The following is a 14,806-nucleotide window of genomic DNA, read 5'->3' as shown; positions in this document are numbered from 1 at the left end:
ATAATTTTCTAAGAAGATCGGAAGAGCGGCCATCCATACACCAACCAGGGATAGGAACCGGTTTTTTGGAAAAACCTTGAAATAAACATATATTTCGGTTTATTTTATATTCCAAATATAGGACTCGGTTGTGTTTTTAGATAGGTAATGACTTCGTATTATGAGATTGCCCAATTAGAAATGAAATAATTAACAAATAACGAAAAAATACCGTTTTCGTTCCCATACAAAAAATACTGGTTTCCGATCTCTGGCACCAACATCTTGCTCTGCCATAGTTTCATATTTGACACCGATTTGGCGATCTTCAACGTGTTGTCGTGTTCTGCCACAGTTTCCAACATTTCGTTGTCTTGACAATATACACTGTGTTCTACCGCTGTTTCCGAATCCTCACTAATTTGACGGTATATTATGCCGTAACGATTTTTGAAACGATTAATCCAACAGTTTCAAGCAGTAAAATTTGTTGTGTAAGCTTTCAGCAATTTCACGTGCTTTTTCGCATGCAATGCGCCTATTCACAGGTTGTAAAGCTCGTGCTTGGTTAAGCCATTCTGCTAAGAAGTTTTCTAATTTTTCAAATTTTCCTACCTTCTGTCTTTTTTTTCTCTTTGCAGTTCCCAAGAAGCGCTTTTCTTGTATTCCTTTTCTATTTTTTTAAATTGTACGCAGCGTAGATACTGGCATCTGCAGTACGGCAGCTATCTCCGTTTGTTTTTTTGTCTGCGATTTTTCGTCGTAAATTTTTAATATCATCGCCTTTTCTTCAAGTGATAACGCCTTCCGCTTTATTTTTAACCGACCGAGGATTCAATTCGGTTTTTTTTTTTTTAATGTTTGTTACTTCATAACTCCGTCGTTTCTGAACCGATTTTGAAAATAATATTTTTTTAATTGAATTTATATATATGTATACAGATTGGTCCCGTTTTTGTCAAAACTCAGTTCTGATGATGGAATCCATGAGGAATTGAGGGAATTCTTCAAATGTGAAAGGCATACGTGTAGTGATTTTTGTATTTTTTCTTTAACAAATCAAGTATTTACATTTAAAAAGGGTGTGCTGCTGATGACCAGAATGGAATTCTTCTACGACGCTTAGTTTACGTTTGGCGATTTGTCCTCTTCGCTGTGTTTGTTGAGCAAATTAGATTTTCAAGACAATTTTTTTAATTTCTTTCTATGAAATCCAAAATCAACACTAATCTTTCTTTCACCGGTCATTGAAGTCGGTTTTTTTCTTAAAAAATATGAATATATCGTATTAGTGATTACGTGAGGACAAGTAAAAAACCAAATGAATGTAAAAATAACAGCAAATTGCATCTTTCATCGATCCAAAACAGCTGAGCAAGGCATTTACAGTTACAGCGAATACGGCGAGTGGGCCTGGGCCCGGAGGGCGAGCCATCTGGGGTTGCCAGGTGAGTGCGTGGATATTGTTCTTGAGTGTCAAAATACATATCATACCGATATATAAAACAAAAGCTATCTGTAAATTGTCTTAAAAGCTTAAATGTCAAATATATATTTAAATTAATTTTGTACTAAGCAGAAACGCCTGCAAGCGATATATACACCGTGTTCTTTTTAAATGTCGTTAATAACGACCCGGGCATGAATCAAGTTAATTTCTTGAAGACACCGGTATTATAATTAACTCCATTTTAGAGATAATCAATAATTTGGACCCGGGTACGTCCTTAAACTACGTCCAAAAGAGAGGTATGGGCATTGTGAATGTCATCTCGCTTTGTGTGGTAGGGCACAGCACAGCGGATATCATTCCAGATCTAGAGCGGAGCCCAACTGGGGAAGTACCTCCACCTTACAGAAAACCGCAGCCAAATAACACTAGACCCTACTCATAGTGTTGTGTTCCTGCCGGTGAGTAAGGTTGCCAGAGCTCAACGAGGGGGGGAATGCTAGGGTCGGCAACGCGCATGTGACTCCTCTGGAGACGATACGCCTTTAGAGATGTGCATAGCAATATCCACTGTAAGACGAAGCTTGCCGTAGGTAAGTATCCCTACAGCAGTCCGTGCAGGTTACTAGGTGGGTTTCGAAAAAGAAACCATCACTTCACGGAAACGACGTGCATGATCGATTCGACACATTCTCAGCAAATTTAGATTTTTATCTCATGTGTATGTCCTAACACTTGTTGCGCCTCCTGTTTGATTTTTGGCAGACCTTACATTGTTGGTTGATAGCGTGATAACCGCAGGTAGTTTAAATCAGGTAATTGCGGGCAGCGGTTCTTAGAACATATCTTACAGTTTCGGGCATCTCACAACTTTTTTATCCCTTTCTGTTGTTACTATCTACAATCTCGTCTCAACGGGATGGGGATATCAACATTGTCAGCGACGCACTGTGAGCTGGATCTGCCGAAAAGAGGACATTTTTACTTTTTTGACAAAATATTTAATGCTCAATGGAAAATTGTGTAAGGAACTATAAATGTGGTAGTCTGTAAAGCCATTTCCGTTAATAGAAAAAATGTAGGCTCAAAGGGTAATCGTCCCATAGAAAATTTGATATTTGCGCCCTTTTCTGACAAACTTGTTTGACCGGCTATATATATTGTTTCAAAATAAGGCATATTGAAAGCAGAAAAAGATACAGTAAACACCCCTATAATGGAACAGGCACCAGTAATGGGACGGTATAGACAAATCCTGTAAAACAGGTATATTTACCATCAGTTTTTAATCGCTGGCAACATTTTACCATAAACAAACCATGTTTTAATGATTTTTCCTACTCCTCTACTGTTATCTGTCATTTATGCATTCATTAACACGAATATAAGAACATACATAAAAGGTTTCAAGAAAAGTCTATATTGTCTATTCCTCATAAAAGCTCTTGTGCTTTTAATCGCTATAAGTGCTATAACGTTACTGCGATTAATGGCTACCAACCTAACAAAACCAAAACGAATACAGTTTTAAACTAAGTGCATTGCTGCCAACTTACAAAATATTCATTTGGTTGCATAGTAAAAATAATTACTTCATAAGTCAGAAACACGCATGTGACACCCGTAATATAGCAACACCCCATAGACTACGAAGACCGCTTAGCGTTGCTTGTCTTGTTAGTCTCCGTAGGCTACGGTGGGCATAATTGAGAAAAAACTGTCCAAAAATTTAATTTAGCAAGTAGCAAGTCGCTGACCGGCCGGCCGCGGCCCGGGCGCGTAACAAGGTATGCTCGCGCGTCTTGGCTATATACTTTTGCTTTGTTTACCTAAATTAAGATTTATTTTTGTTGACTCGTAGGAAAAATATTGTATTGAACGTTGTATAAGTAGGTCAAAAAATGCTCGTGGCGTATTCCTTTAGAATGTTCGCCTACGCCTTCGGCTCCGGCTCACATTGTAACTCACGCCACTCGCCTTTTTTGACCCTTCTTATACAACTGTTGCATAAAATACTATAATAATATTGGAACCAATTGCAGTAGCTTTCATTAAATACATAGAAAACATAAAGGACGACTTGGACATTCATCTTTTAAAGCGTAAAGTGGTAGAAATTTTACAGGTGTCGGTGAAATATCAAATTTTTTTCTTAAATGTCTCATGATTGGTGCGGTTAACAGTCTATTTTTTGTATGATACGACATTATTTGTTCCTAACACAATTCTCCATCGAAGAGCATTATTTTTAAAATGATTTTCTCTAAAAAGCACGAATGTGTTCATTTCGGCCGATCCAGCCCACAGTGTGACGTAAAAGTTAACAATGGCGGCGCATCAAACATAAGTATATAGCTTGGCTCTTTATCTTATTAAGCTGTAATGGTGCTTCCACATTGGCTGTTATAGAATGTTATATAACATCGTGTGACAAGGACAACATAAGAAAACACTATTAGTACTATCACGTTGACCCTGTCACACGATGTGGCATAAGGAAAGATCTAAGTATGCCCTACCACTGGCAGATTAACCCATTAAATAAAAAACATGTACAGGAATAAATAAAACTTTATTTACATTTAAAAAACAAAATACTGTGTATTTAAGCTGCGAGAAGCAAATGTAATTACATGTCTTTGGTGTGAAATGCACTCTAATTCATAGATGAAGATCTAATACAACAAATTTTATAGGCAGCTGCCCCGTCACCGACTTGCAACCGACTGTTTATATTTATATTCTCACTCAAGAATCGTAGTTGCTCGCTGACGGTTAACACTGTCAACGAGAACTCTTTTATTCTACTGCAAAACACCTGTTCTTCTGTTTCTACTGCAAAAATTATATATATAATTGCACAGAAGCACCACTGACTTGAACCGATAAAGGGTTGTCAATTTTGCGCGTCATACGTGACGTCAGCGTAGGTACTAAAAGCAACGCCACTCGGAGAGTAGTGACAACACAGACCATATATTTGCGAGTCTTATATAGGTGCCAGGCACCGAACCTCATTTAATCGCGCGCATTCCAAGAGAAGAAATTGTCAGTTTTGTTACTACTATAGAAATTCCATAAAGTATTCTCGTGTTCGTGACATCATAACAGGCATGAAAAAATCTATAAGTAGTCCTGTTTTTCATACTTAAATTAATTTACGGTCTGTGAATTTGCGCTCAGCGCCATTAACTGTTCCGAGCAGCGCGAGAGAAGAATACTCGAAGAAGTGAGAGTAATGACGTGCCTGCCGCTTGCCATTCAAAAGGATTCCAAAATTGCGAAATTTCTACCTAAATGGAATAGTTAAAATAGTTTTGGACTCTTCTCATATTTTTGTATGGGAATCGAACTTTTCCTGAAATTTCTCAGAACTTTTCCAATTTTTAGACACTTTTCAGCAACTTGCACATATCTGTAACTGGCTCTACTCGCTAGCTAACCGTCGGTGGGACAGCGGCCACAGGGTGGCAGTTATCGTTTCTGGAAGTTGAACATCTTGAGCAGCACGAGCCCCATGACGGTGGCGGCCGCGACGCCGATCCCGGCCTTCCACCACGAGGAGTTCTCGCCGGCGAAACTTGCGAAATGCTTCAAGTGTCTGTTGATATTAAACACGGTTTATCTGTCTGTTCTTAAAAGTACCTAAAGTATAGGAAAAAAATGCTGAAACACCTCTTGCATATAGAAATTACTTGATGTGGCCAGAATTATTGAACCTTTATAGCTAACAAGGAAAGTTTGTATTGTATTGTATACGGGCGATTTTCCGCAACTCGACGACTTGCGCCTATTTTGCGTGATAAAGGAAAGTTTATATATGTTATAGAGTAGTCTAAAATAACAGACACGTATTTTTTTAGCTGAAGAGAGAGAGAGAGAATCTTATAAAATTACATAAAAATAATTTTTAAACCGAACCGGCAGAGAGCTAGGCTCATCCACTGGCAGCAATTGTTATTTAATTGTATGAATTTGATTAAGGGTCTGTTTCACAAAGTCTGAGTAAAGTATTGGATAGCTAATTAGCAAATTAAAAAATTATTTATTATTCGAATAAGATACATATAGGTATACTAAAATATATCTAAACATAAAACTAATTAAAAACTAAACCTAAATAAATCAGAACTTAAATATAAATATAAACTAAATATGTATAAAAAAAACTACCAACCTATTGGCTACCGGGCCGTCCCCGATGCAAAGGTGCCCATCACGCTCGCTGCATTGCCGCGTTGGATTGCGATGGATAGCCTTTGCATCAGGAAAAACCCAGAGCGGGGGTCAAGGCCCCTTTCTAGCAGGCGACGACCCAGATCCCGGAGGAAGGACTTACCCTCAGCGCACCAGCACCCCGAAATCTCCACAGCGAGAGGAACGAATAAATAACCGCTCAGCGCCGAGTATTTATCTTTTTTAAGGGACGCCGCGTGCTCAGCAGCCGCTCCTGCCGACCGCATAGTGCGGCTAAGATGCGAGGCGGCAAAAGTACTGACGCATGTGGCGTCCCATAGTAAGCACTTACCCTTTTCCCACGGCACCAGGGTAAAACTGCCACATAAAACTTCGCGGGTAAACTTAGCACTTTATCTATTTACCAGTTAAGCTTATTTGAAGATTGTGAACGCCAACGATGACTTTATTCGTCAGATAAGTGGCAAGTAGCTTATTCAGGTCTTTACTTGCACATTGTGAAACAAACGTAAAGTAACTATATATGCAATAAGTATGTCCAAATGTAAATAAAAATATCAATTCTGTATTAAATATTAATGACATACAAATGAAATTACCTGCGTTTGCTGAATAAAATCCAAGCAGCTTGAAATTGACTGACAAAGACAATTAAAATAACAGTGTATGATTATTTATTGACGAGGCGAAGCGAAGCAAGAATAGTAGTTTATGTGACTGCTACATAATAAAAGGCATTAAAATACACGAGTGTGGGTTTAAGAAACGAACAGTGAGTTTCTTAAAAGGATCACACGAGTGTTTTAATGCCTAATTATGTACAGTTACATACACTATTTTATTTACACACATATTATAAACTTTCTATGATATACTCACTAATCCAAATTATAGCCAACGTTGGGGCAACGGTGCTCACTTGACACGAAACTTTTGCTATACTTACTTTAAAAACAACAAAACATATTCATTTTATACTTAAAACTAATTAAAAGATAAACTGTACGTCAAATGGCGGTAAATGAAATCTTTTCTCACGCATGTCACGCATTCGTAGTTTTTATTTAAATTCTGACAAACTAGAGTCGGGGGCCTATTTCCGTATCATTCGATACAAACTATCATGCGAGATATGTCAAAATGTATGCAATTGACATTTCATTTCGAACAAAAAAGCATCTCGACTGATATTAGAATAGAGGCCAAATCGAATTGCTTTTTTTTTCAGAGATGTTCCAAATTTGAATGTCATAACCAAATCCATTTTGATGTGGTTATAAAGCAATTACAACATTATCACAGATAAGAAATTTGTTGTAACAAACAGTTTATCGTAAAGTTGGCCATTATTTACGGATTTTGAAGGCATCATAGAGGGTTCATGATATGTATGTAGATAAATTTCATTTACAGTACATATGGTGCTACTTTACCGCACTAGTGCGAAAATTAGCATATTACGTTACTGTGTCAAACATTTAAAGGGCCATATGTACTGTAAAACGTTGTACGATACATGTGCGAATAGGTAATTTTTCGCACTTATATCGTAATGTACTATTATGGGTGTTAGAATAGTATATACATTAATTGTCTTAATATATTGTGATAATTATTAGAATTCTCGCTTTACCTCGCTTCGTCTTGCCCATAAAAATACAACAATAAGGATCCGAAAATCTAGTTGGTACAGTAAAAATCCACTCACTACGCCTTATTTGCCTTGTATTATTGGCCTTGTAGGCCATTAATTTTATTCAAAAATAATACTTGTGCGGTGCCTCAACATCGTTTGTGCAAATGTAAACGAACCAATGTAATAAAGTTAAAAACCCTTTGTCCAAGTCAAAGAATAAACAGAATAAGTTACTTGAAATTAAAACAAACAGGTTATTTTACGCCATTTGTCCTCATCGACATTAACTTGTTTCAGTTTTAGGTATTTGTCAAAGGGGAAAAAATAATTTTAAATAAAATGTATTCTATATTTTACTAAGGTCCGCGTTTTCCTTAATAGAAAAGCGACTGATGCATATATTAAATGTCATTTCGTATATAAGCTCCGGGAAACTCATAAATACGAGTCGGGAGATATGATTTATGTTCCATTCCAACTTGTATAGTCCCGATTTGTCCTTTCCATATTTGTAATTGTTTTTTGTAACCTTTATTGTGTGTAAAAATGGACATGTAAAAGTACCCCTGTGGCCTATTTGCTGAATAAATGTTTGATATTTGGATTTGAACTTGCCCGCGTTTTTGCCCTAGTTTACCAGCGTTTTAGTGTCAAGGTGTAAACGGGATTAAAATTTTCCAATCGCTTACTACAGAGGAAGCTTGATTTATGTTCCAATCCAACTTGTATAGTCCCGATTTGTCCATTTTATGCCGTGCGTGAGTTGGGTCATACTACATAAAGATTTTTTTTAAATATTTGGATACTTTAATTAACATTGAGTAGTGGCTTACGGAAAGGCGGCCATGGTGGCGAGCTTGACGAACACGTCGCGCCGGGTGTCGCGCGCGGCGAAGCTCTGCGGCGGCAGCAGCTGGTACTTGCTGCAGAACACGTCGGGCTGCAGCATGTACTCCTGCCGCACGGCCGCGGCGCCGCGCGCGCCCACGATCAGCACGGGGATGTGGCTCTCGGCGAAATATTTCTAGAACAAGCAAGTTTTATGTCAAACACTTCATCTTTGATAGAAACTTTTATCGCCGACTGTACTTTTCTTTCAACATGCAACTAATATTCATCGAGACTTCTTTGAGTTTCTAACAAGCCCAAACAGAATTACGTTGCGTTGTTTAATCACAGAGTTCATGTGGACAGTTGGACACCTCCTGTGTCCATCATCGGATCAGCTCGATGGTACCATAATATTGTCGCCCAATTCTATTATAGATGTATGTGAACTTTCAGCTCAATCGAATCACGGGATAGATTTAATTAAGCTTTCAAGATTTGAGCCGAACTTACATACAAGTTAAAATTGTAGTCGTACCCGCACGGCGGATGTGTCCATAAGAAAAAAAATGATAAGCGGTCAGTTGACCTCGCTGGGGTTGAGCGAGTCGGACACGCGTGCAATGGGTAACTCCTTCAGCAAGAGGTTCTGGTCTTGTACAAAAGTAACCAACTCACAATATATATTCTAGCGATGTACTCGAACGAGCGACTTGCAGATACATCATAAACCAGACAGGCGACATCGCAGTTGACCTCGCTGGGATTAAGCGAGTCCGACACGCGCGCGATGGGTTTCTCCTTGAGCACGAGGTTCTTCTCCTGGCCGTACACTTGGACCGTGTTGATGCAGCAGTTGTCGGTGCTATCGCCGCTGCCACGCTCTTGGGTTGGTTTAATTTTCTGAAATTATACGTCACAGTTTACACGTACGCCTGTATATCTACATTTGCGGAGAAAGTTATGTAACTTAAGTCTTATGAGCGATTAGAAGTTACACTTGCAAAATTTCTACTCTCTCTATTGTCTTTATATTACAATTTCTAGTAACGAACTAATACCAGACAGAATATGTTACTTTTAAGTTCATGCTAAGTTTCATGTTATTTACATTGAAAATGACAACGTAACTAATATTGGCTGACACCAATGAAGGGCCGTTTATTATCAGTGACACTGTGACTTGGGTTGTGCGTGAGAATTACCTACGCTTCCCTTTCCATTGTGCGAATACGGGTGTATATCATATAGTTATGTAAGTTTATAAGTAAGTAAGATAAAAATAATTAAGATTAAAACGATTTTCAATGCATCAGTAATATGCAATCACTATTGTCGGTAGATAATCTTTTTTCCATATAATTATCAATATCTATCTTCGTTATAAGTAATCTCTTGATCATGATCAGCCACATGAAAATTATCGGTCATGTGCGTTATGCCGCGCCACCGGCGTCAGGGGAGAGGTAGGTCAAACGTAAACTTATGTATATTTTATTATGTGTAACAGGTACATAATAAGGGTTCTTAAAATTCAAGGGCCGAAGTGACAAGACAAAACAGAACGAAGTGCTTATTATGCTCTAGAGTATAATGTAAAATCATCTATTACGACCCTTATTAACTTAGCCATAAAGTGCCCCCGCCCGCGCGCCCCTTGCCGGCGCGCTCCCGACTGGCCTGATTACGATTTTTTTTAGTCTTGAAAAAATACTGCAAAATAACCTAAAATATTGGATATTTTTGTATAAATTTCCCCATATGCCCCATATTATCCTCGACCTATATCGGTCCGAACGTAAGCTGGTAATAGCCTCAGATAATATGGGTCGCTTTATGCCCTACTTGTCTATTATTATTGTTCTTCGATATCCCTCTTCTTCTCAGAAAAGTTGCCGAACCTTCACTTAGATAATCTAGTAGCCATATAAAGCATAGAAAAGAGCTTTTAGAAACATTTTTGATCTAAACGTTTTTTAGGCGATTGTTACACATACATGTTGAAACACATTGCGATGTGATAATGACCTTATGTGCGATGCCAAGGAAGCTCCGGCAAATGGCAGTTTTCCCGCACGCCCGCGGGCCGATGACGTGGCACTGGTACACGTTGCGGCTCGACTGTTTCTTGGCAATGTCCACCTTCTTCTCGCGGGTTACTGAAACAAATGTTATGTCAGCTACATTCATAAACCGACCTAACTTATCGTTTTTAATATAATCCTTATTGTCTATGCAATACAATTGGAATTACAATAACAAGCTCGGCTAGAGTTTGTTCATCTTTTCAACTAATTTCCACCATAGTTCACATCCGGTATATAACAGAGTCGATGTATTACGACCTGGGTAGTTACATCATCATTTAAAACTGGACTGGCCAAAAATTAAACTAGCTAGCAAGCGTTTTGCCACGCATTCGTTCTTCCTTTTAGCAAAAAACTAAGAGTAGGAATTATGAAGTAAAATTTGATTTCCAATCTGACAATTATTACTATTTTTGTTAAAAAGTAAGATCGTGTTTAAGTATATCTGACCAACCAATATCTCGTCTCAGCATTATGTAATTAGAAGTTTGAGACGAGAGATATTGGTTGGTCAGACATACTTAAACACGATCTTACTTTTTAACAAAAATAGTAATAATTGTCAGATTGGAAATAAAATTTTACTTCATAACTCCTACTCTTATTAATTTATTTTGATATATCTCTTAATAAATTTTGTAAGACAAAGTCAAATTATAGTTAGCTAGTCTATTTGTTGATTTTGTTTGATATACTTGCCTTGTATTGTATCCAAACTGTAATGTTATGTGATGCTTTTACTGCAAGTTTTACTTACTGTGTATTGCAGCTTTTTGTGACTCGTTTTCAAGGAAGTTAAAGCCCAGGTATGCTAAATAGGCACTTGTGTTCTGTAGATCCATAAGCGTCATCAGTGTCCAGCGACACATCCAGCCTTGCAGCGTCAGGTATCCCTAATAAAGAAACAATAATATAGTATAATAATATTATTAGTAGTAACTAGTTGTTGTAATTAGGGTAAGATTGTTGGTTTTTGTGTATGTGTTTTATCCTGACATGTAAAATTATATTTTATTAACAAAGAATTGAATTTGGACTTGGAGGATCAGATTTATGGATAATTGTTTTCGATCACGTGATGTTAAAAGGGCATACTAATCATACTTACCGAAAATATCTTTAAGGGGCTGACCACCGACCGCACCCCACACTTTTTTTTTTTTTTTTTATTTATTTAGAAACCAAACAGTCGTATAAACATATCAACAATGCAATACAAACGATGTACCACAACAAAAGGAAAATACAACAAAAAGACCTGGAGGTTCATAAATTATAAATTATGTTAACTGATATATATATATATATATATATAGTTATATAGCTACTTAATGCAAATTTTTGAATCTGATAGAAAATTTCAAAGTAATTTTAAAGTATTATCACTAGTTTCAAGTGGAGTGATTACAGCAATTTTATGTTAATACAGGGAATCCCTGAGATTCAATGATACAACGTAAACAAACCTTTTCATTTGTTGGTACAGTGTATCTCAAATTGTGCCAAGGGATCCTAGGGCAACTGGAGAACACATTTTTCAATTCAGTTGGATTGAGCATACCATCCTTATCCCTGTCATACTTTTCAAACAGTTGCGTCAAAAACTGCTGACCTTTGTATGAAAGCTCAGATGTACAACCAGAAGGTACTTTGATGCTGCAAATATAAAATAGAATCATAAGTGACAAGATAATAAATAGGGCAGGCACATGTCATACGGTGACGCAAAAATGACGTAATTTAACATGGATAGGAACTTACTATTCTTTATATCCTGCTACCCTAAGGTTGTCTGGAAGAGACCTGAGAAGAGCCTGTTGCTACCTTTCTTTACATTTTAATCCGTTTTTAAATTTGTTTTCTTTGTGGTACAATAAATAATATTTACTTACTTGTTACGTAAAATACACTGTTTAAAATAAAAAATATGTATTATTTAATGAACTAACAATCTATTATTTAGTTGAGTGGCAGGCTAAAGTCAGTTAGACGTTCTGTAAGTAGTGATTATTTCAAGTATCAATATTGGTTAACAAAAGAGGTTGACAATTCAATCAATCAATCAATATCATTTATTTGCAAGAATACTTCATTATAGTTACTGGATGTTCTTGTAGAATATTGCACAGTACTCTATGGTAATTAAACGATGCGCAAATTCGATTGATTCATTATTTAATACTAAAAGACTAATTGGAATCACCCTCTATGCAGCGTGACGGATTTTTTCCGACAACGGCATAACATGTACAGGCCCCAGTAACAATTTATAAATTAATTGTATTATTCTGTACCAATCAGGTTGAAGTCCATAGTTTGTTATTAAAATCCAAGTCTGCTTTAAATTGGACCTTCCCTTCTTGTTGAGCAAATGGCAAGTCTCTTTATTGTGAATAAAAACAAAAAAGATGCAACCTGTTGTTTGGAAAACATTGAGTCAAATGAATGTCATTTACATAACTTACTTTGCATACAAATAGCTGTGCATCAATTCTAACGATTCATCATATCCAAACTTGCGGAGAACTGTCCAAGTTGTTTCATTCCTTCCCCTTTGTATGAACAGGCAATGTAAAAATATAAAGCCTTTCATTGTAATACAATCATTCTCAATGCCTCCAGCAATGTTCTGGGCAATTACAGACTTTACTTCATCTAAAACCTGGAAGAACAAAAAAGGAAATTCTGTAGGATAAAGTCAGCAAATTTAAATATTAGTGTACTTTAACCCTCCACATTATATATAAATACCTTTATATTTGTGACAAAAAAATGACATACAAGGTCATTATCATTATGTATGTTTAATTATTTTAATTTATACAATGTACACTCGAGTTTACCATAGATGTCAAATATACAAATACTTATGTTAATTTAAATGTGTAAATAACAATGGTTTGTGAGATTTAAGAACATTACATGTTGTTGTAAATAAATAATTTTCATTTATTTCTTTTTTTCTCACCTGTAATTGCAGTGGAGTATCGAAGCATTTCCTTTGGAATAATGTAATTTCATAATCATCCATAAGTCCATCACCATCTAGATCACAGATCTTGAATATTCTTGAGAGGGCCTTTTTACATTTTTCTGTGAGCTATAAAAACGAAATAATCATGATTCACACTTTTGGCAATGAAAGTGGTATATGACCTAATCTACAAAACATGTTTGTCAACACAACTAAAATTAAATACCATGATTAGTAGCTAGTGCACACAGGTTTTATAAAAATATAAATGTGGCTTTCCATCACCGAAGGGTCCTTATACCGAGTTTAAGTGACACTAACAAGATATGGATTTTAATGATTTTATGAGTCTGTAATAAATAATTTTTATTTTATTTCTTATTTATTTATGCCTAAGGAGCAAAAAGGTCTTTCAATCAGAAATACCAACCCTTGAATGAAGCATAAGAACCCTACTCTGATGGAAAACCACAAATTTAGTTTTGGGTTTCTAGTGTAATTATGTAGATGTAAGTTTGTATAAATCTATCTTAGGTAGAATTTCCAGCCTTAACAAGTTGACAGATATTTAATAAAATCAGTCTAATGCTTCTTTATTAACTTTAACTGCCTTTGTAGTATTAATATAATAGTTACCTCTTGTTCCTCAATAGAATAAATGGGTGTGATAGGGTGTAGAACCGCTTTTTGTGCATTGTAAAACATTTCCGAGACATTTGTTAGTGTTTTTGCCGAGCATTCTATGCAACGGTCCACTTCTGGATACTCTTCAGCTATGTCCCATATGTGCTAAAAATAAGTAGATATATTTTAATGTCAACTAATATAAATAATAAAACAATCTTTCCATTTTATATGACAAATATACTTTGCATTCAGTTACTAATAATACTCACATCAATAACAGAATAATCAATCAAATCTATCTTGTTCCCAACAAGAATAACTGGCTTCCTGTGGTCTTCTGGGCAGTTTTCCCTAACAAATGGTAACCAGTATGAAGCAATTTTATTCAGTGTTTCTTGTTTTTCAACAGAAAACACTATGCATATAACATGAGCCTTTTCAATTTCTTCACCAATTTGTTCTAACGATTGTTCAGCCACTGAAAAAACAAAATAATAATGCCTTAATTTTGCTCAAGTTTGTTTGTTGTTGCTAGGACCAGGAATATGAGAATTAGAATAAAACTACTTACAGCAGATGTCCACAATGTTGGTTGGCACTTGTTCTGGGGTGACATCAGCAGGGATTGTGATTTCTTCAGCTTTAGGTGGTACATGTTCTGAGAATTCTTCAGTCACTAAAGAAAGAATAAGCGAAGTTTTTCCCACTCCAGGTTCTCCAAGCAAGAGAATGCGAACCGTACGAGGTAAAGAGTCGAAAACCATTACGACACGTTAATTCTCAATTTGTGAACACATAATTATTATAAACTTCCAAGAAAATATATGCTGATATTATGTAAACAATTTTAATAATTTTTATTCCAACCGGAATCACAATTCTTTGACCTTTCAGAGATTGACTTTAGCCACAGACAAAAAACCAAAATCCTCACCGACAAAAATACTGCAACCACAGAATACGTAACTAAACGCATTTTCAGCAATAACCCTCAAGATAGTCAAGATGAAAATAACAAAATAAATACA

At 36.3% G+C, this 14,806-nt stretch overlaps 1 protein-coding gene across 2 annotated transcripts; it reads right to left on the bottom strand.

Annotated features, from left to right (window-relative positions):
- Window positions 1–3,984: 3,984 nt before the first annotated feature.
- On the bottom strand, window positions 3,985–14,792 carry LOC133521418 (mitochondrial Rho GTPase). 2 transcript variants are annotated; one of them, XM_061856369.1, is made up of 12 exons: window positions 14,350–14,792; window positions 14,048–14,256; window positions 13,788–13,940; window positions 13,146–13,277; window positions 12,643–12,839; window positions 11,644–11,833; window positions 10,935–11,070; window positions 10,119–10,249; window positions 8,769–8,993; window positions 8,096–8,286; window positions 6,226–6,264; window positions 3,985–5,030 (listed from the first exon to the last, which is right to left on the bottom strand). In XM_061856369.1, exons 1-12 carry the CDS (start codon window positions 14,540–14,542, stop codon window positions 4,904–4,906), a joined length of 1,923 nt encoding a protein of 640 aa, XP_061712353.1. In that variant the 5' UTR covers window positions 14,543–14,792; the 3' UTR covers window positions 3,985–4,903. The 2 variants fall into 2 exon arrangements, with proteins under 2 accessions (XP_061712353.1, XP_061712354.1); XM_061856370.1 differs by lacking the exon at window positions 6,226–6,264 and having other exon boundaries at window positions 14,350–14,778.
- Window positions 14,793–14,806: the final 14 nt, after the last annotated feature.

This window comes from Cydia pomonella, chromosome 9 (genome assembly GCF_033807575.1).
Source record: "Cydia pomonella isolate Wapato2018A chromosome 9, ilCydPomo1, whole genome shotgun sequence".
Taxonomy (NCBI): Eukaryota; Metazoa; Arthropoda; class Insecta; order Lepidoptera; family Tortricidae; genus Cydia; species Cydia pomonella.
Note: the sequence above shows the minus strand (reverse complement) of the source record. Positions and strands in the feature narration are given on the sequence as shown.

Coding starts and splice junctions, on each gene's coding strand:
- LOC133521418 (XM_061856369.1), bottom strand. CDS start 14,542: ATGGTTTTCGACTCTTTACCTCGTACGGTTCGCATTCTCTTGCTTGGA. Junction 8,994..10,118: donor TCCTTGGCATCGCACATAAG/GTCATTATCACA, acceptor GTATAATTTCAG/AAAATTAAACCAACCCAAGA. Junction 5,031..6,225: donor ATTTTATTCAGCAAACGCAG/GTAATTTCATTT, acceptor TAATATCAACAG/ACACTTGAAGCATTTCGCAA.